Genomic DNA, 21,432 nt, shown 5'->3' with positions numbered 1-21,432 from the left:
CGTGTGTACGTACACGAAAATGAAGCAGGAGATAAAGCTTTGAACAGAGCGCAAGCCATACAATACAACACAACATTGTGTAAATAAATCCATGAACTTAAGGCAAAGGCTCTCAAAGCCATTGAGTTGGATTTATTTTCCGCTCATTGGCACCCGGTGTGCACTTGTTTGGTATCTTTTCGTGAGAAAAGACGCGTGGTGGCCGTAAACGTTTTATATAATATGCACATGAAAATGTAGGAAATCTTTTTGAAAATATCGTTTGACAGCCCGCGCCACCACACTACGGCGAGGCATTTGATAGTATCCCCCTACGTTTCGTTCCACCGTCCAAATGGGAGATGGGTCCGGTACGGGGTGAAAGTACGATTGTACAGACGATGGTAGTGTAATGGTGACGTTGCTGTCAGTCGCAATTTAGTTGGTCACCCACCACGTGCCGCTCTGCTTCAGGATGTACTAAGCTCAGAAGCAACTCACCAGCGCTGCGTGACGCCAGCGGAGAACCGCGAGAACCGTCGCCTCGCCTGTAAATGCTCGCGGCGTCTCGTGAGCAACTGCCTGGCCGTACGCCGTCACACCACAGTTGCTGGTCGACAGCAGGCAGAATAGCAGCGCGCGAGTACAGGGTTAGCAAGTAACACCATCTATTCACACATACGGATCGGTGTGTGGTAGCGTTCACGCTTGGTTGTATAAACCAAAAAAAAAAACAAGAAACTAAGAAAAAGCGGAAGTAAGATTAGTCCCCTTTTGCGTCCCCAACCCCGTGCGGTTTCGTGTTTCTCAACAGGCAAAGGAAAAGAATTGCAAAAGCAATACTGTACAAGTGCATCGCGGTACGGCCCTTATTTTGCAGTGTGGAATGGCGAGGCCAATCAATGTAAAGAATCGAAGAAAGTGCGAATTGATGATTTTTTTTATACAAGCGCTAGGTTAAAACAAGCAGCGTGCCGCGTGGCAAGCGAATAGGCAGTGTGGGTGCGTGCGTGAATATTTAATCGTGAATTTAAAACAAAAAACAAGTGCGCCTGAACCACCAGTTAGCTACATTTCTCTCGCCAGAATCATCGATGGTGCGATGGCAAATACGCATTGTTTTTTCTCAAAAACCCCATAACGATGTACCGAGCCTTTTTGAAAAATCCTCAGTGAATTTCATCACTTGCATCGCATCTCTTCGTCCCTATCTATCAACCCGTCAGTCGCGCTTCCAATGAAATGAAGCAAAATTGTGCAGTTTATACGTTAGAAGGCGCACAGTGAATTACAAGTAGCAATCTGGAACGAAAATTGCCATGTGGTTTTACAAACAAACGCCACACAATCAACCATAAGAACACACCATACCACACCAGCAAGCAAAACCACCGTACCAGCAGCACGGCAGCAGCGAAAGCGAGAAACGAACATGCACGAAGAGTGAAATAAAAGAAGGTCTGAGATCATTGATGTGTAAGCGAAGAGAAAGAGGGATAAATGAAGAGAGCAGCGACGGTGAGAGCAAAGGTTCCGCAATGAATAAAGAGTAAAAAGTGTCCCAATCAGAGGCTGTGGACAGCAATGGTTATGTGTTTTAGACGATTATCAAAAGATTATTAGTAGAAAGGGGAAGAAATCATGTGAGTGAATGTGTGGCACAAGAAGTAATGTTTACATGCAAGCGAAAGGAATAAAGAAGCAGGCGAATTTTGCTTTCTTCATAAGCATGCAGTCATCTTCTAGGATGAAATGAAGGATTCAAGATCGCGAGAGCCAAATATAGCAATATTAATGCCTTTGGATGATGGTTATTCTTACCATTCGCTCGATTATATCAACAATCAGATGATTTGTCAAAAAGCAACCATCCCACCGGCTACCAGACATGGCAAAAGCGATGCTTTAAACGATTGTCTAGTGATGTTGCACAAAAGCGATCGGAATACTTAACAATTTATCGGAATCTGCATTTTCGCAGATGAGTCAAGACTTGTTGGAACAGTATCTACGTGCAGACGTCCTGTCACCCAAACCCAATCTTTTCTGCGAAGCGTGCATGATCAATCATCTGATCATCAATCTCACTGTTCGACCAAAGTTAGCCTATTGCCTATTGGTGGATTCGCCAATCCACCCAAACCACTTGCATTTGGGCTACTCTTCTTCTACTTAGGTCCGCTCCAAACATTTGAGTATGTCATGCTGATAGGACCTAATCACTGATTGTTCTCCAGAATACTCGCTCGCAGACTGCAGCTATCAATACTTATGTAGGTTTTGCTCCACTTGGTCCACCCCCCCCCCCACTGTTCAGTACCTACCTGCGTAGCGAAACACGACTCCGGTACTCTCATGACATGCCCAAACCAACGGATCCTAGCAGCTTTCGTCACCATCAGGATATCCGGCGTAATATCCACTGCCGTCGATTGATACACTGCTCCCCAGCCTGACTCTATCAGGCCACTTACTTTTGTTCTTCTTCTTGGCGCAACGACCGTCTTGGTAATGCCTACCCTCTATGGGCCGTGGACTTTAAAATCCAAGAAAACCAAGCGTTGATTGTCCATGTTTGATTGATGCTTTGTTTTCTGGATAACAGATGGGTTTTGGATAAGCAGGGAAGCGGAGTGGATAGGTTGAAATGTTGGGAATTGAATTGTGGAGTTGGATGATGGGTTGGATTGGAGCATGTGGAACTTTGATAGGGGGGGGGAGGGGGGAAACGTTGAAACCTGTAACGAGATGATCGAAAATGATGCGTTCAGTTATGAGTCTTATGCTGTAAAATGACTTGATCAAGCAAGCGCAATGTTTTGTATCCTTTTCATGGGTGAACTTTTAGTTCGATGATTACAGCTAAGGGTAATATTATGCGAAAGTTTAGCCCAGACGAAAGGCACTTTCCGATCCGGCTAGCAATACACGCGCGCGCGTTGTAGTCGCGAAGCCACGCACACCAACCGGGGCGAACAAAAGCAAGCATGAGGCGAAGCGCGATGGTCGCTTCCGCTTCCTCTGGCACGCTTAATATCTTGCGCAGTGGCGTTGGGTACGCGTCCGCTTGTGTCTGGGTGTTAAACATGGCGCGCGTATTGGTTACGTGTGGCGGGCATAGCCGCGATGCGGGTACATTGTTGCTTCTACATGCACACGCGCCAGCGCGCGAGACTAAACCTTTAGCTTCGCGGTGCATGGGAACTCATCGCTCAGCATCCAGCCCCCCATTCCCACCCTTCTCCACACTCCCTGCCCACCCACCGACCACAACACCAAGGCCCATGGTTGCGTGTGCAAATGGCGTCTCTTTTGCCGCGCTACCACGCCATAACCTTTTAACTTTCTCGCTTCGGTTTTTTGGAGGCAAACTCTTTTGGGGCGATCAGGTGGACATGTGAAGGGTACTAAAACAAAACTGCTCCGTGCAGGAAGCTGGGAAGGTACGTCAGTCCACTGTTGGTCCTGCAGCGAATCAACCCATTTTATCCCGACCGGGCGAGCCTTAGAGAGAGCGGGAATAGACCAGCCATGATACTGCCACTGCCAGCACAGCGCAATAACGGCGCTCGTGTGCGTGTGTGTATGTATGTGTGCGCGCTACCGATAGATGTTCGAGCTAGTGAGAAGGAAAGAGCGGCACTTGCATTGGACGTGGCCATTTTGAAACGTTCGCGGAGGCCACACTACATTGTTTTATTTTATTTTAAACTATCCCAACAAAGAGATCCTTTGGGTCAAATACCAGCCGGCAACGCTAGTCGCGTTTACACTGGCTAGAACGTCGCTGTTCGACGCAATTCGCGCGCTTTTTCAAGTGCCGTCTCTAGGCATACGCACGTCGGAAGAGTGTGCAGCCTATCGCCACCACAATCATTGTACGACGGCTTCGACCCGCTCCCGTTCAGGTCAGTGGCTTGCGATAAAAAAAGCTGAAATCCACGTCCGCTAGCCATATGCCAGGCACGCGAATTTACAATGCGGCAGATCGAACACGTAAGTCCTTTCTCGCGCCTTCATAAACCAAGGCGAAATGGTTGAACCACGCTGTGGCCGCCAAAGCGGGCCATATGATCCGGTAGCTGCCTAGTTTTTCGCCTGCAGGGAGATACAACTTTTATCGATTTTTCTTTGCCCAGCGCCGCCGGTGCTAAAAGTGTCAAGCTTCCTTTCTCGCCGACACAAACACTGCTTGCGAAGAGGCATACCTACACAGTGCCTCCATCCAACACATACACACACACACACATATATATACTGGGGACTTTTCTCAGCCGTGTGTGTCCTGCTTGTTTTTCTACACGCTCCAGATGTGATGGTAGTAGTGAGGGTTTTTTTTCTCCCTACACCCCTCTCGTTCTTTCCTTCGCTTTTGTTTTCTTACGCGAGCTGTCCCGCTCGCACTGCTTCCATTTTGTTCGTTTTGGGACGAACACAGCCAAGCGTCCTTTGCGACGTGCTACGGCTATGGCGTCGCGGGCTTCCAGCAATGTCAGCGCACGGCGAATGGATGTTTCCTGCCGGTCTTTTTTAGAAATTCTATTTTTCTGTTTCCAGCCCGATTGTACACGGAACCGAATTGATCGATTCAAATTTATCGAAAAAGATATCAAATGAACCCTCCCCACCCTTCTCCGGCGGACTCTTGGGAGAATTTGCCCAAATTGTTAGCAAACTCTGAAGCGGAGAACTCACTTTTTTTCTTGCGGAGAGGCCAGAAAACTGGGATGAAAGATAATCTGATATAGAACGCGTGTGCGTTTTTGCCGAGCTGCACATGCCCGCACATTTTGGCTCTCGTTTTTTTTTTTGTTAACGCTTCTTCTCGCCCCTGGGTGAGCGGCGAACGTGTTGTTATGTTTTTTACCTTTTGGGGCACCTTGGGCACACGCTCTCAGACGGACCATGTTCCGTCCTCCATTTTGCTTATGCCAGTGCTTGGTGCTGCTGCTGCGCAGCGAACCAACGGCATACTGCATCACATACTCTACGCCGCTGAGGACACCGGAATGCGGCGGAATCTTATCCTTGCACGTTCCATTGCCTCGGTTCCTGGCTGAAAGAGAGTGAGCAACGCCTCGCATATGCTGGATCAATATGCTATGGTAGCGGATTGTCGGGAAATTATAACAAAACATCAAAGAATAGTGGAACACCCTCCTGCCTCAAGCAAACATCTCTTACAGCGAGGGAACGGAACTGCAAACAATAACTGTAAGAAAAGCTTTGTTCGCTACCAAAAGTACTGAGGCTTTGCTATTCACACCTCCTTCCAAACGTGTCCTTCTTTCAAGCAAGGCTCAATGCAATAGCCGGTTACACTTAAATTGTGGTGTTCTACCGAACCAGCACAACGTGGAAAGATCATCCCAGCTACGTTGTTGCGCACATATCAAACAAACTTATTGTTTTGAACAGCCTCACCCCTGTTTGTTCCATCTTTCCAGTCGAAAGATTTGCACGCAATCCCGCCTACTTGGGCACCGAAAGTAAGTAAGCGATGTGCCGCTGCAATGGGCCGCAGTAACCAAGTTGTACGGGTTGTTGTGGTATATTTTTACCATCCTGCGCTTGAGGCTGTGATGAGCTGCCAGGTGTGCAGTACCGTTACCGGTATGAGCTGCTGCTCATCCGAAATAAACGATGTGTCGTGCTGGTTGGCAGCATTGAGAACGTGACCAACCATAGAACTATGACTACTTTGTTGGCATCATATGAATGTCGGAGGATCATCAGGGAATTAGGGAAGTATTGGGTTAACAACAACAGCACTTGTACAGCTTTTGCTATTTAGTTGTGCCATCGATTAACAATAATCCTGCAGTTTTTCGTTAATGGATATTCATTCATTCCTTCAATTGTCCCTGCTTCTTGGGGAGTGCAAAAAGGGCGAGTTAAAAATGAGATAAACCTTCCCATGTACCACATTGTTTACTATTTTTGGCAACGCTTCAGAAGAAACAAGAACTGGAATACAATCCTGAGTGTTTTACTACACCAGGCCAATGGGGCGGCCAGAATGCCAGCCCCAAAACAATGTAGGCCCTTATTCTTTTCCCAAGCGAACAAATCGTCCTGAGTTCGCGCGCGCGCTCCCTCTTGCGGTCGGTGCGTGAAGCCCGTGCGGTTTTTTCGGTTGCCGCGCACACACCACCAACCGCCGCTGCTCGCGCTGTCGTGGTGGTGGTGGTGGTGGTGGTCCGTCTCGCTTTCGCGCGTACTCGTTTTCACACGCGCGCGCAACCATTCCGCTGCCCGCCAGGGAAAATTTTCAGCACGGGTTTTCCTTATTTCTTTTTCGTTTTTTTCCCCTTTTCGTTGGTGTTTTCATCCCAACCTACCAACTGCAGCCATTTTGTATTGCACACAGTGGGTCCTGTTTTGTTTCGCTCTTATAAAACTCTCCCACTTCCAAGAACTTGGGGGCTTCCAACAAAACCCAAACTTGAGGTCGAACACGTTCAAATGAAAAATATCACTCCAACAACAACCATCGTTTCGTCCTTTTGATGCTCGCCTTGCCCGTCGCGTATGTGTGTGTGTGTGCGTTCGAATCGTACACGTGCACAATTGTGCAAAACCAACCTGGCACGTGTTTGTTTTCGTGGAAAACTCATTGCGCATCCGCGTGACAGTCGGAAAGAGTGTTTCTCTTTTCTCGGTATCAAGTTTTATCCGTTCTTGCTTTTTTTGTTGGATATTTTCTTTTTTGTTTTGTTACTTCTGCTTGCTGAGTTGGGGGGTCTTATACGAGGAGACTCTCTACCAAGCCAGCCAGGAATATTGGGTAAACTTTCGTGACGTGTCCGTTTCACAACGTGACGTGATCTCCGTCCGTGTGTTCCGCTCCTGGCGGAACTTATAACTTCCAAGCGGACCAAATGTCATGCCCTTTCGAAAGTTGCTTCAGAGACTTGTTGTGATTCGCATTGTTTCAATTTTTACTGCTACTGCTGCCGCTACTGCTACTTGCGTTTGGATGCTGTGGTATTTTAACCGAAAGGAAAACTAGTATGAAAAAAAACTAAAGAGAGGCAGAGAAAGAGAGAGAGAGTGAGCAGGTCCTTGGGCGCGTGCGGTTCGGCGTCGCCTTGGCAAGCAATTTTGCGTTCACAGCATCAGAGAGCTGGGAACTGCTAGGGCTAGGGTTAGGCAGCTCAGGCAGTACCAGACGTGCTGCGTCCATGTCCGGATACCGTTCCGGGGCCCCGAGTTGCCCTGCCCCAAATCGTTGCCTTCGAGAGACAAACACACACACACAGTGAAAGTTGCGTGAGAAAAGAAGAACATAAAACCCTACGAACAAATGGGACCTGCAATGGGAGCTTTTGTTTAATAAAATACAACATATATTTTGCAGCTAAAACGAAGTGGCAAAACAAACATATTTGTGCGTTACTAGTGTGTACTGAAGTGAGTGACAAAAAAAAAACAAAATACCGAGAGCAAGCGAGAGAGGGAGCAGAAGTGTTCGAGAACTACCAACACGGCAACAACAATCACGCTATTGTGCGTACCAGCAAGCAGTACCCGCCTCAATAACAGCACACCATCAACGTAAACACCAACAAACGCCGTTGTCAACAGCAACCCTGCCCGCAATCGTCACCACCAGCACCCATGCACCCCTCATGGCGAGCGGTCGTTCGTCCTGTTGTGCGGTGCAGCTCGTCGTCGAAGAAAGCCAGTGCGGGTCGTGGTTGTGGAAGCAGTAGTGTGGGGTGCGGTAGCGGAGGAAGTACTTCCAACATTGCGAGCAGACCAAGGTGCTAGAGAGGAAACGGAAGCACAGCGGGCCGGCACGGTTGGCAAGAAATCTCTGGGCGGTGGAAGAAAGGGGAAGAAATAAGGAGCGCCGCAGAAAGGGTTGTAGAGCAGGTGGAGGTGGTGGAGAAGGTGGCCACCGGTGGATAGAAGGATCATACACCCGATAGACAAACACACACAAACACGCACACTGGGTCGGCTCATCCCGTTGTTCTGCAGCCTCATCCGACGATAAGTCCGGGCAGGAGACCCGCGTGTTCCCCCGTCCGTGCGTTTGTGTGCCGAGGTGTGTGCGAGAGGGCCAAGAGCCCACAGGATTGTTTAGTGCACGGGAGCGCGCGCGCGCGCGATAGTGTGCTAGTGTACGACGGTCCCCCGCGTGTGCCTTTCGGTGTGGTGGATTCGGTGGGGAAGCGGTCTTCCCCATTGTTGTTGTTGCGTACGTCTCGTTGTGCCTTGTGCCAGCGGTTAGGGCAGCCTGCCTTCCCGAGTGACAAACCCGCCGCGAGATCAGCCAAGCCGTGGTGTTTGGCAGCTGAAGGAGCAGAGGTGAACGTGCGTGTGCCGCAAACGTGCTGCGTACGCGTCGTGTTGTCGGTGCAGCAGCAGGAGGAAGATGTCGGAGCACCATCGCGGTGCTTGGGGTACGCGTGAGGACGCTGTCTGGTGGCCGGGTGCCATCTCGTCGACGGAACAGCAAACACTGCAGCATCATCAGCATCTTATCAATCAACACCACCAACAGCAGCTCGCCCAGCAGCAGGCCCAACTGCAGCACCAGGTGGCGGTCCAGCAGCAGCAGCAACAGCAGCAACAGCAGCAGCAGCAGCAACAGAGCCAACAGCAGCAGCAGAACGACAGCGCCCGGAGCAACAGCACAACGTCCACGTCCGCCACGCAGCAGCTGTTTTCGTACAAAATGGCCAACAGCTTTCAGAACCCGGTCACCACGATGTCGGGCGTGACGGTGTCCACCTCGAACGCACCCTACGACTACCGGCTCGGCATGAGCACGGTCGTGGCGCGGCCCGGCGACCCGCCGACCATGTCCAGCACCGCGCCCACCACCCAATGGTGGTACCCGGGCGGCCAGAACGCGCTCGACAATTCCCTGCAGCAGCAGCAGCAACAGCAGCAGCAACAGCAGCAGCAGCAACAGCAGCAACAGCAGCAACAGCAAACCCAGCAACATCAGGTACGTCCCCCATCTCCCTTATCCGTATGTGCTTTACACATACACCACCACCACACGACGACGCCGACGACCGGGGCGAAGACGGCGCCGGAACCCCCGTTTCCTCGGGAAGCGTCATGTCATGGCGGCACCCCCCACAAACAACCCCATGAAAGTAACGCCAACAAAATACCTCGGGGGGCTGGATTCCGAATTGATTCTGCTTTGTACTGCTTCCTCAACGCAGAGAACGTTACGGAAATACGCCATGGCGATCGTTTACTTACCCCGGTAACTTGATTGTCCAAGCAGCTACGACAATAACGCACTGATGCCGGAAGCCAACGTCGTAAGCGACGTTTTCCACTCACTTTTTCCAACGCCGAACATTTCCCACGTCCACCATTGCTCGTGGGGCTTCGGGAGGTTCACAAGCAACGTTTCCACGAACGAAACCAAAACGCAAAAGAACGCATTTATCGCTTTCAACACTAAAACGTTCTGAACGCGTCCGAACATGATCGCTCGCCATGATGCAGTGACAGAACTGTCACATTTTCACGCAGCTCGCACAGTGGACTCTTCCGATTCTTAGCTGGAGGAAACAGCACGCTTTGTTGTTCGCTTGCTTTCAAAACGTGCGATCGATCAATTTTCTCGCTCAATTGCTACTTCGGTAGCAAAAGCATATGTTCGCACAATAAAATGATTTCAATGCTACGCATTTGCGCACCAAACTTAATTGGTACACTGGCAATATTTATCCACGAGCACGGATCACTGTGACAGCATTCACAAAGGGCTGGAAAATCGCTCAAACCCCTTGTGCGATCGTGCACCCAAGGTTCTTACCACCAAGGTGTGCTACAATGCACAACGCACGAGCTGCGTAATTTTATCCAGTTTTTGGCATTTCATAACGCAAATCACGTTGAAATTTATTAATAAACAATATGGGATCGAACAGTAGCGAAAGGAAGTGTTCTTCGGCAACGGTGCACACTTTCATGGAGCAAGTTCTTTCGCACTCCAACGTCGCGTTCAAACGCGTTACGCACGACAAAAACGCATAGGTTGCTGCGTCAATTATGACAATACGCCATGGAATTTTCACCGGGCCGGTTGAAATTTTTAAAATTTCAAATTTCAAAAGCTGGTAAATTTCCACAAGCTCTTTAATGCTAAAACGCGTTCGAAAAAACATTAAACTATAGTGAAACGAGGACCCTACACCATGGTACGTATACGGGCGGTGCCTATTTCGGGCTCATCATTTGGTGTTGATAATCGATTCGTTCACAGCTTGCTGTACTTGTTCGACGTATGATGTCTTCTCAGCGTCTCCCATTTTTGTTTTCGATTCTAATGAGTATTTGCTTATCTTTCCGTTATCGTTGCAGAATCAAACGCATGTGCAGGCCCCGATGCAGGGTAAGATGGTTGCCGGCAACGTCACCGGCGGTAAGGTGAAGGACAATAAGCCGAGGGGGCGTATGACGGCGTACGCATTCTTCGTACAAACCTGTCGCGAGGAGCACAAGAAAAAGCACCCGGAGGAGCAAGTAATATTTGCCGAATTCTCGCGAAAGTGCGCGGAGCGATGGAAGGTAATTAGGAGACTTAATTGGCGTTTGCTGGTTTGGTTGGTTGATAGGCCAAGCCGGACGTGTGGCGACGCAGACAGGAGGCTGCGCTGTCTGCGCCGGCCCGTGTTGTGATGCGCGTACGGACGTGCGGTACCGAGATAAAAACTCTTCCTCACTTTCCCTTCGTTTCCCCCGTTTCTTCTTGTGCCAGACGATGTTGGACAAGGAGAAGCAACGCTTCCACGAGATGGCCGAAAAGGACAAGGCAAGATACGAGCAGGAGATGCAGAACTACGTGCCACCGAAGGGTGCCGTGGTTGGCCGCGGCAAGAAGCGGAAGCAGTTCAAGGACCCGAATGCGCCGAAGCGTTCGCTGTAAGTCATACATACAGGGATCCATGGGTAGCAGGAGCTTGTTTGGCTCGAGATTTAGCTATTTCATTTCCTACTTACGTTGGTAAAGAATTGTTAAGTTTCACAGAAACTGCAGTAAAACTCTCCTGCTGCCTCACCGGAGGCTAGACCCGAGCTCTCTTCGTCAGGGGATGGGAAACGAGACCAACCTAACACCTTGTTTGTTTTGTCTTCCAAATCAGGTCGGCCTTCTTCTGGTTCTGCCACGATGAGCGAAATAAGGTGAAGGCTCTGAACCCGGAGTACGGTGTCGGCGATATCGCCAAGGAGCTCGGCCGGAAGTGGTCCGACATGGACGCCGAGATCAAGCAGAAGTACGAACAGATGGCCGAGAAGGATAAGCAGCGATATGAGCAGGTAATTGAGTCTCCCTTCCCCCTTTCTCTGCGCGTATGTTCTCGATTACATACGAAAACTCGTGGAGAAAGCTGACTTTTCCCCAAACGCTGACACAATGCTTCCCTTGTTTCCGTTTCCCCGCTCCATCGTTTGGGCACTTGCAGGAGATGACGGAGTATAAGATGAAGTGTAAAAATGAACAAGGTGGTACCCCCGGTCTGAACCTGCCGCAGCAGCTGCAGCAGGCCGGTCTCCAGCATCTCCCGCAGCACGTACAACAGGCGGCCGCCGCCCAGCTACAGGCCCAGGTCGTCCAAGCGCACCAAGCCGCCGCCGTCGCCGCCGCTGCCGCCGCCGCCGTGCAACAGCAGCACGACGACGACGACGACGAGGACGAGGGCGATGAGGACGATAATGAGTAAAGCGGGAAAAAAAAGCCCGGCTCTCGGTCTCCCCGCGGAAGCGGCGGATGGGGGGTGGAGGGGGAGAGGGCCCCGACACAAGGATGCGGGAGATAGAGAGATGCAGCATCAAAACAAAAGAAAAGAAAAAAAGCAAAAGAAAACAACACAAAAAAAGATACAAAAAATTAATCTTATAACCGAATTCCTTTTATGTAAAAAAATGATGATATTAAATCTACGCCATCATTTAGAAAACACACACACACACACCACAGAAGAGAGGAAAAAACAGAAAAACACACTCACTCACACACAGAAATACACACACATACACAAACACAACCACACAAATCATTATCATCATTAAGGATTAGCCAGGGAGAGAAGGCAAATAGGAGACGAACCCTACACAAATTTACCAACCCAACCCAACAGCAGGTTCTGCCAGACAGGAGTGTGCCCAAAGCGCTAGGAAGCCACCATATGTTCCCCGCGATCGATCTTCCGGAAGATCCGAACACAAACGAATGTTTTTCCTTAATTCGAAACTCACTTCTTACCAGACGAAAGCTGGTATTTTGCTCCTTATAAGTTGCACGCGATTGGCTTTGCGGGAATGAAAAATAAAACGAGCGAATAGGAAGTATGGGCGTGTAAAAATTGCATCCGCGTACCAATTTGTCTCCCTTTGGTGAACCGATAGGATAGGAAGATAGGACAGTGCCCGAATGGCGCCCGAGCACGCTTAGGTTTAGTCGTTAGTTTTTCCCTTTTTCATTATCCTTTCCTTATTATCGCCCGGCAGCGAACTGCACGACAAACGCTGCGCCAGTCCTCCCGCGAGGAAACGACAGTACATTTCTCACCAGGTAGGCCATAGCAAGAGTTAGCGAGACAGGTAGAATACGGACACGCGCGAATGATGTTGGAACTAAGAAACATTTGTCAAAACAAACTTGATTCATAATATAAGCAATCCATATCTAGAGGAAAAAAAAATCGTGGCGATGTTACTTCGACTTTCTTTTTTTTGCGTTGCGTTATGGTTTTCCGTTTTATGCACGAATCAACCCACAAACCAGTGTGCAACGTTGTACTGTGCAGGGCATATGGCGGGCGCATCCTGGCGACAGGTGAATGCATGTGGTTGGCGAGATATCATACTAAGCTGATAAGGAACATGATGCGGTGTGTACATTCGGTTCGACCTGGTGGTACGCCTGGTCTGGCCCCATTCGGGTTCAGGGAGGCGCTTGAACACACTTCTCGTTGTATGTGTTTAGTTTTTTTTTTTGTTGTTAGTATAGTGGTTACTTTATCCTTCCAGCTTTCTACGTTTTTTTTTTCTTATGTTCGGAAGGGAACACGAGCTGCATGTCTGCATTTCCCGAAACGCACCGGTGGAAAACACCACAGACACACACAAACACACAAATTACACACACACACACACACAACCAACACACCACCAGTAAAAGTTGGGAGATGATAAGAATTAAAAAAAATGCGCGCGAGTGAGGAAGAAGAAAATAAAAAGGCAACACAAAAAACAAGCACTTCAATATGAAAAGTAAACTAAATGCGATTCTCAAGAAAAAAAAAGGAACATTGTAAAACGCCAGTACAATGTTGTATTGAGATATGATAGGGTGGGTGTGTAACAAAATCGAAAGTAAAATTTTATAGTAGTAATGTTTAATATGAGAATAATAAAATGCAGAAATGAAAATTTACGGACAGTAAAAGGAAGCGGAAGTGCAGGCTAGATAAAAAAGGCGCTCGAGTTTGTGAGGGAAAGAAGAGAGAGAGAGAGAGAGAGAAAGAGAGAGACAAGGAGAAGTCGAAGAAGGTAAACAGGTAGGGCATAACATGGGAAGGAGTATTAGTCTGAATTCAAATTTGACGATAGTTCGATTTACTTAACGTTTAATTTTCTTTTTTAATTTCTCCGCTTTTTCCATTTGTCATCGATGAACCATATTTTTATAGAATTAAAAGAACCCAATTTTTTTTAAATACGTTTTAGTTATTTTTGTGTTTCTTGCTTCCCGGCTCCGTTCTTGCTGCTGCCGCGCGTGCGGTCAAGACAAAACAGAAGAAAAACACGGAAAGCAATGGACGTTGAAAAGAGCAACTAAGATGTAAGGCATGGAAATATCGATTGGGCCCGAAATGCAGAAAACCAGAGCGAGTGGAGAGGAAGGGCTAAAGGGAGATCGAGAGAACAAGAGTTGCAGCGGGAAGATGGATAGAATCTTCTGTCGCAGAGGGGCCCTCGTAAAAAAAGTCGACATACAATTTGAAGTACAGTACCGCATTGAATACAAACAAACAAACAAAAACAACACAAAACTGCAAAAAAATAAATAAAAAAACAAACAAACAAACAAAAAATATAAAATCATCATAAGCTTACAAGAGAGAACATCGGACACTAGAGAATAGTTGAGAAAGGCAGTGGAGGAGAAAAAAACAAACAACAAATATTGCATTGATAAATAGGACAGACGTCGTCGGCAGAGGATGCACATGAAAAGGGAAAAAGAAATGTACTCGTTTAAACAAACAAACAAACAAACAAAAAAACACAAGAAAAAAAGTGAAGCGGTAATAAATAACGCAACAGTAGAGTTTGAAAATATGTAAACCATAACATTTGTACTGATACTGGCCTGGCGAATCGCGAACTGGGAAAATTTGACATTGAATTCGCCTGGAATTATATGAAAATATCAAATTGAAGGAAAAAATTATCATCAAGCGTAAGTTATCGGTGAAAATGACCCCATTTATCCTGTAACGGTTTCTACTGCGCTTCAACGTTCCGTTCGAATCCAAGGTATGTACAACCAGCATAAATCGAAACGGCGGTTAGGTGGTTGAAAAACGCAAAGATGTCATAGAATGTTCAGCGTACGCAGGAAACAAGACGCCACAAATTTTCATTACTTTCACAGCGAAGACGCGGACGCCATGGTAAGTATGCGCTTAGTGAAATTTTTTGCTTTTGTACCATTTACGACCACAATTTGGAGTGAAAAAATGTCCTCGGTTTGTAGTGCCGCCTCACTGCATTCGTTTTCGAGTTGCAATTCGCTAATCCGTCTCCCCTATTTTCCCACAGAATCATAAGATGGATGCAGACGGCGTCACCGGCCATATGGGAGTTATTAAAAAGCCAAGGGGACGCCTAACGGCTTACGCATTCTTCTTACAAGCCTGCCGGGAGGAGCAAGTCCAACAGGGGCAGATTATCCGATTTTCCGAGTTCGCTAGAAAGTGCGCACGGCAGTGGAATGTAAGTAATTAGAAGAGTTAATTCTCGTGATTGGACAAAGGGGGTTCGCGCAAACGGGAAACGGCGTATCCCAGGGGCGTATCATACACACGCTCGCTCAAGCTAATGTTAAAAAAATCGCCCTCACTGTCCTTCGCTTTCGCTTTTTATAGATGCTGCCGGATATAGAGAAGGAGCAGTTTTACGTGAAGGCTCAGCAGGACAAGGAACGCTACACGCAGGAGTACAACCAATACATAGAGGAGATGCAAAACAGCCAGCCATCAAAGGCCATGACTATGCGACGCAAAAAACAAAAGAGGACAAAGGACCCGAATGAACCGAAGCGGGCGCTGTAAGTAACATCACCGACGCCAGGAATCCACGATAATCGGGAGTATATCTGTCTGGACATCGAATGGTTTGGTTTCATCTGACGCACCTAAAGAAAAAAAGCCGGCCTGCAAACACAAAGGGCAATTGCTTACGAACAGTGTTAAACATGCATGGTTTTGGGCAGGATGGAATAGTTTAACAGAAACGACAGCAAATCACTTCCTAATACAAGTTTTCTAAAGAGTGTTTTCTTCACCCATAGGACATGGCAAACTCGAACAGCCTAATCTAACACTGTTTTTCTTTCCAAAATAGCACAGCGTTTTTCTATTATTGCTTCGATGAGCGGAAAACGGCGAAGGAGTTGAACCCGCAGTTAAGCTTCGGTGGTATCTCCAAGGTGCTCGGTCGAATGTGGTCCGAAGCGGATGATGTGGTGCGTCAGAAGTACGAACAGATGGCCGAGCGCGACAAGCTGCGATACGAGCAGGTAACTGAGTGCTTTCCGGACGCTGTTGCCCCCTAGTATCCATTGTGCAAACCGTGCATCAAACTGGCTGACGTAATTCTATTTGTTTCGCCTTTGCTCCTTGTAGGAAATGACGGAGTATGCAAAGACATGTATTGTGGTTAAGGATGAAGGAGGCCCTTCCGGCCTGAATCTGCCGCAGCAGCAGGACGTTACTCCTACGCCGGAGCAGGCAATGACGAGCATGCAAATAGGAGATTTCACTTTCACCGCCCTATATCCGCAGATGGAGGTAAGCAAATCGTAGATCCAACTGGCTGGCCGCAATGGTAACGCAATGCTTTCCGTTTCCCCGCTTTTGCAGTTGCAGGAACTGCCGGAGTACACAATTACGTATTTAACTGCTGACGAAATCCTCCCACCGGACGAAACCGTCACCGCCGTCGCCACCCTGCAACAGCAGGCCAACGAAGACATGTACGAGGGCGTGGAGTACGTCGAGGTCAACGACCACGATTGACCCGGCAAAGAAGCAGAAGGCATCCTATAATATTATCCTTTAGAACTTAATTTTTGTAAAATTATACCGAATAAAAGCGATAGTTCTTCTTTCATCCCGCATTGTTTCCTCGTCATCACGGTATGCAATTTTCACAACATCACATTAACGTTTCCCATGTCGTTGACCACTGGCCATTTTATTTATTCCATTTGGATTAACCTAGGTAAATACAAGAATAAGCTGTAATCGAATGTCAAATGAAATGCAAGCGAAAGAAATCGTTGTAAAGAACCAGGTGATGGCGGAGAAAAGAAACTACTGTACGTGTGAATGAAATAGGTGAGTATGTTGCACCGGCTAGTATGAGCAAAAGGGTACACTCCGGAGTAGCTAATCAAAAGGAAGTAATCGAAAAGATGACAATTTAGTGATGTGTAGTTTAAGCAGCTAGTTTGATTTCTTTTGTAAGCGATTGTTGTGAACACACGCGGTGCTGTTAGCTTTGGACCACCGCTAGTCGTCCTGTTCTGGGTCGTGGTCTAGCTCGAGTTCGATTTCGTACGGCATTGCGACGGAGGAAGTCCCATGTTCGCCATGTTCGGCTGGCTGGCGTTCCCATGCCATCAGAAACGTGTCCCTGCCGAGGTCGTTCGGTGCTGCGGCATCGTGCTGCAGCAGTGTCGATAGAAGCGGATCGGTACGCTTGAATCCGATGTAGGTCAGGAAGCCGAGCAGGGTGGTGCGATACCGATAGGACGTTGATGGCCCGTGATTGGGCGGAAGACGCTTGGCCACTAGACAACGGATGGCTGAAAGTGTGTACTGCTCGCGGTGCGCTCGGGTGTGGGTGAAGTGTCGTAGCGTGATGTACCGGCGCACGTGAAAGTAGAGGGCCAGGCAGAGACCATGCCGGCGATTGTGGCAGAGCGCATCAGTGAAGAGGTCGCGTAGCCGCCTGTCGACCTCGGCGAGGAAGATTTCGTCGGATGGGTCGGGTTGTAGTTTGAAGCATATAAGCTGGGCGTAGCAACGGGCCGCCTGCCGGCGAACGAGATCGTGTTCGTGGCTCAGCAGGTCCCACACGCAGGCCTGGAAGTTTTCCACGGTCAGGTACCACATTCCATCCAGCCAGTCGTACCCACGGTACTCGAAGCGGGCGAGAAACTCGAGCAGCAGCAACAGGAAAGAAGTCGAGCAGCGAGAAGCTCCGACGGTTGTAGCCCCGTCCAGCGCTCGCTGGATGTAGGCCACGGTGAGCGGAAGCTTGGATATCACCTCATCTAGCGACACGTAAGCTGGTGGCCAGTCACAGTTCGGGTCGACGCACTGCTGCTGCTGACCGGCCAGCTTCGTCGTGCAGGACGTGTAGAGCTGCAGGGCGGCGTTGCGCACCGGCCAGTCTGGGCGCCGGAACGCCTCGAACGCCACCACCGTCAACTGATCGACGTACGGCAGCATCGTCTCCTTCATCGAGGCCGTCTTCATCAGCAGGTTCAGCTGGTGCAGCTCCAGCACGCCAATCGGATGCAGCGTCGGATCCACCGGCTCCGCGGCTGCTCGCTCGCTCAGCATTACGTGCCGTCGAAGGTAGTGACACAGCAGGGAATTAGCCTCGACGCCGGCTTCCACCTCCGCCTGCATGATACTATGCAGCAGGAAGAGGTATCCGCGGGCACGCCGGAAGTCGCTCCGTTGAGCCGGTTCCATTGCTAGCGTCTTGTGGAACAGCTTCTCGACATGTCCGATCGTTTGTACCGCCGCAGCGGCCGGCACGAGACGACTGCACGTTTGGGCCTTGTACCGCATGATGCGTCGCACCACCCTTGTCAGACAACTAGCGGACGATTCGATCGCACCTCGATGGCAACAGTTAAGCAGGATGTTTCCGAACCGATTCATACAGCAGTCCAGCTCCTGGTCGACCTCCTCCGGATTCTGGTCGTAGTGATCCAGCAGCCAAATCGCGTACTTTTCCGTAAAAGTCGCCACCGCCTGCAATGTATGTGAAAAGAATGGTTAGTGTGAAAAGCATGATAGAGATGTGAATAAAAGCAAAGATGAGGGAAGTAAAGATATAGTTACAGCCACGATCTTCGGCTATTCAGCTGTCCATTTGTGGTTTGAGCATACTCACTCAAACATCGAACCACCAGCAGGATAGCCGAAGATCATGGCACGGAGGGGCAACGAACGTATATGCACAGAGTGATTAAAAGCGGTGGCAGAAAGAAGAATAAAAATACCCGAAACACATTTTATAAAACGAATCCCCTTATCCAAACACTTACGCGTAGCGACTTCCATAGTTCGGCCTGCATCGAGCGCTTGGCCAGCGCAATTTCGACCGAACTGACCGGCGAGTCTCGGCTCGCTAGCATGCGGACCCATTCGGGGGATCGATCCAGCAGTAGCTGCATGCTGCACTCCATGATTTCGAAGCTCGTCCCTGCCATCAGTGGCGATTCGGTCACCTCTCCGAGCACGATGGGTCGCGCAACGTTCAGCAAGCTCAGCACGGACCCCACCACCGAGCCGACCGCCCGGGCCACGCATCGGAACGGCTCGATCGCGTCGACGCCGGTGTCCAGCAGCTCCGGAATGCCAAAGCACACCTGAGTAGCACGGTCGACGGCGTGGTGCAGTTGTGAGCCGTCTTCCGTGGCTAGTGCGAACAGATCCAGGTGGACGGATTCGATCGCCTTTTGCACCCAGCGTTCCGCCTCGGCAAGCAAGGCCGGGTAGAGGTCGGCCGAAGGGTGTGCGTGGATGTGCGTAAGCCGCCCCAGAAGGCTCCCATCGAGGGAGAAGGCGCGCGGCTGGTTGAAGAGCATGCCCGCCACCGCGAAGCATACGTCGTCGTACTCGCTGTGCAGGAGATAGTCGAGCGAGAAGACCTCATCGCGGAATTCCACCAGCCGGCTCGCGGGATCGGAGCTGATGGTGGAGGGCAGATGCTCGAGCCAGGGACCGTATTGGGCTGCCGGACGCGGCGTTAGCTGATAACGGTGGGCCGGCGGAAACTCGAAGCACTGGCCGACGAGCAGATTGAACAGGCGTACCGCCGTGATGGTTTGCTGGTAGGAGAAGCGCGACTGTTGGCCTGTGCTCGGGCGCAAGTAACGTTCGTACATGCCGTACAGGAGTTGCACCAGAATGTCGTTGGTAGAATCGGTGCTCTTCTCGACCAAACAACGGCACTGCTCCACGACCGTGTTGCACAGTGCCATACTGCGGGGTCTCTCGATTGCTTCCAACACGAAGCGCTGCAGATTGTCGAGCAGCCGGCGCTTATTGGCCGGTTCCCAGCGCCAGTTGGCGATATGATACGTGAGCGTTTTGATGAGCAGCTCCAACGACACCGTCGACCGGGGCCGCTCGTTGTAAGCCAGCCGGCACAGCATCTGCAGCAGTTGCTCCACGTGGGCGTACTGTTTGTGAAACTCGCGCTTGAAGAGATTCGTTAGCAGGAACAGTCTATCGTGCTCGCCTGTGTTCAGGTACGCCGGAAATTGGTGTTCATCCGGTGGCAGCGTGTGAAGCTGGAGTTGATTGAAAATCTCGCTATGGCATTTCGGTGACAGACTGGTGAACCAGTATTTGGCCATGCGGCGCAGCAGTTCGATGTCACAAGACCGGACAAGTCTTGCCAACCAAGCCACCAACCATGACACAGTGTCCATCTGCTCGCCGGACAATGCACGCAGCAGCGCCTGGCCTCCGCTAACCAGATGCTTATAGCGGAGCGACTGCTCGAGCGCATTGTCCAGCTCGCTGAACGCCACACTACCTTTCAAATCTTCCTTGTAGGGACTCTCGCGAAGAAGTAACGCCAGCAGATGGTACTTGTTTCGGTCCAGCCAGTGCCATACCTCAATTTCCACCAGCATCAGGGGAAAGCGGGCTACGAGTTGCTTCAGCAGTCGGAGCATGACCTCGCGTACCCCATGATATGGTGACTCAAGGTTAACGAGCGCCACTCTCCAAATGTGATTATAATCCCGAGAATAATCAAATTTTCGTGGTAGGCTTTCCGGTTGTTCAAGCACCATTACCATGCACTCCGCGAGAGTGTGGAACCAGCGCGTGTAACCGCTGGCTTCTGCCCGGAACATACATTTCGGCTGGTACGGCACGTAAGCTAAGTCGGAATGATCTTCGAACCGTTTCAGAAACTTGGAGTGCATCATACCGTACAACACGATAGTCAGTTCTTCATCCGTAAGTTCTACAGCCTCCGCATTTGCACCCAGTGCAGCGGCTTTGTCTCGCATCATTGTGCCGTGATTGCTAGCGAATTTAGTCAAGCTGAAGAACGCTTTGGAGATATGCTTCCGGTGCGTGTGTGGAACATCTTCGGCCCACAGGAGACCCTTCAGGATGTTATACGTTCCTTTCTCTCGAAGTGGATACAATTGCGGTTCATATTTTGCGCAAATCTCCTAAGGTAAAATGCAACGAAAACAGTCAGCACCCTACCAAGTATGTACCCTTGTGTGTTTCTCAGCTTACCATACAAATCGTCACCACATCGGCTAACCTCTTGGCATCCTTGAGCTTAACGTGCCAGGAGTCGGCATCCTCCAAATCGCGCGGTGTTATACAGGCGACGGCCATGCGAATGCTTTAAATTTCACCTATTCTATTATCACTTTAAGTTGCACATATTACCCCGATGGATTCAAAATTCCAATAGGCTCTTTGTAACGCAATGTCGTACGATGCGGCGGCGTATTCTGACGTTTCTAGTATATGCATATGTGCTGTTTGATGTTGCAGGGCTGAACTGCGGAAAACTTTCACTTTTTGAAACGTTGGGAACTATACACTGTTTCACCGTTGGGAAAACTATCTCTAGGGGCAAAATGTAGTGCTTCATTTTTTTTTTCAAAGTGCTGTTTACTTTTTGTGTGGCATTTTAAAAACCGCATCGCGAGAACTGACTGGTCTTCTTATTAACTTGTAACGACCTCAACTTTTTTTCAAACGGGTGGTAATTTATATGCCTCTGTACAATTATCAACCAGCGTGAAAGAAGCGAAGGAAATTAATCGAGAATACATAAAACTAATGAAAGCAGACCAGCGGTCAGTATGTATATATTTCCGTTGTTTAAAAATAATTCGAGTACACTGCGTGATTTTCTAACAGCAGCCATCTCGGTGCAGGGCTGTGTCGTTATTTTGCC

General features: G+C 49.4%; 2 protein-coding genes across 6 annotated transcripts in view; one reads left to right on the top strand and one right to left on the bottom strand.

Annotated features, from left to right (window-relative positions):
- The window catches only part of LOC131291295 (high mobility group protein DSP1), a 29,788-nt gene extending 18,059 nt beyond the window's left edge, over window positions 1–11,729 (top strand). Inside the window, exons 1-7 of one of the 5 annotated variants that reach the window (XM_058320492.1) lie at window positions 7,843–8,568; window positions 8,617–8,971; window positions 10,387–10,527; window positions 10,718–10,881; window positions 11,103–11,277; window positions 11,424–11,454; window positions 11,536–11,729. In XM_058320492.1, the coding sequence (XP_058176475.1) occupies window positions 8,363–8,568; window positions 8,617–8,971; window positions 10,387–10,527; window positions 10,718–10,881; window positions 11,103–11,277; window positions 11,424–11,454; window positions 11,536–11,681 (1,218 nt within the window). In that variant the 5' untranslated portion in view covers window positions 7,843–8,362 and the 3' untranslated portion in view covers window positions 11,682–11,729. Of the gene's footprint in view, window positions 1–7,842; window positions 8,972–10,320; window positions 10,528–10,717; window positions 10,882–11,102; window positions 11,278–11,423 lie in introns of those variants that run through there. The other 4 variants (XM_058320491.1, XM_058320490.1, XM_058320489.1 and 1 more) reach the window with 4 other exon arrangements.
- A 5,031-nt stretch (window positions 11,730–16,760) lies between these two features.
- On the bottom strand, window positions 16,761–20,861 carry LOC131290564 (uncharacterized). The gene is made up of 3 exons (XM_058319722.1): window positions 20,757–20,861; window positions 18,536–20,686; window positions 16,761–18,239 (listed from the first exon to the last, which is right to left on the bottom strand). Exons 1-3 carry the CDS (start codon window positions 20,859–20,861, stop codon window positions 16,761–16,763), a joined length of 3,735 nt encoding a protein of 1,244 aa, XP_058175705.1.
- Between the last annotated feature and the right edge of the window lie 571 nt (window positions 20,862–21,432).

Source organism: Anopheles ziemanni, chromosome X (assembly GCF_943734765.1).
Source record: "Anopheles ziemanni chromosome X, idAnoZiCoDA_A2_x.2, whole genome shotgun sequence".
In the NCBI taxonomy this organism is placed as follows: Eukaryota; Metazoa; Arthropoda; class Insecta; order Diptera; family Culicidae; genus Anopheles; species Anopheles ziemanni.
Note: the sequence above shows the minus strand (reverse complement) of the source record. Positions and strands in the feature narration are given on the sequence as shown.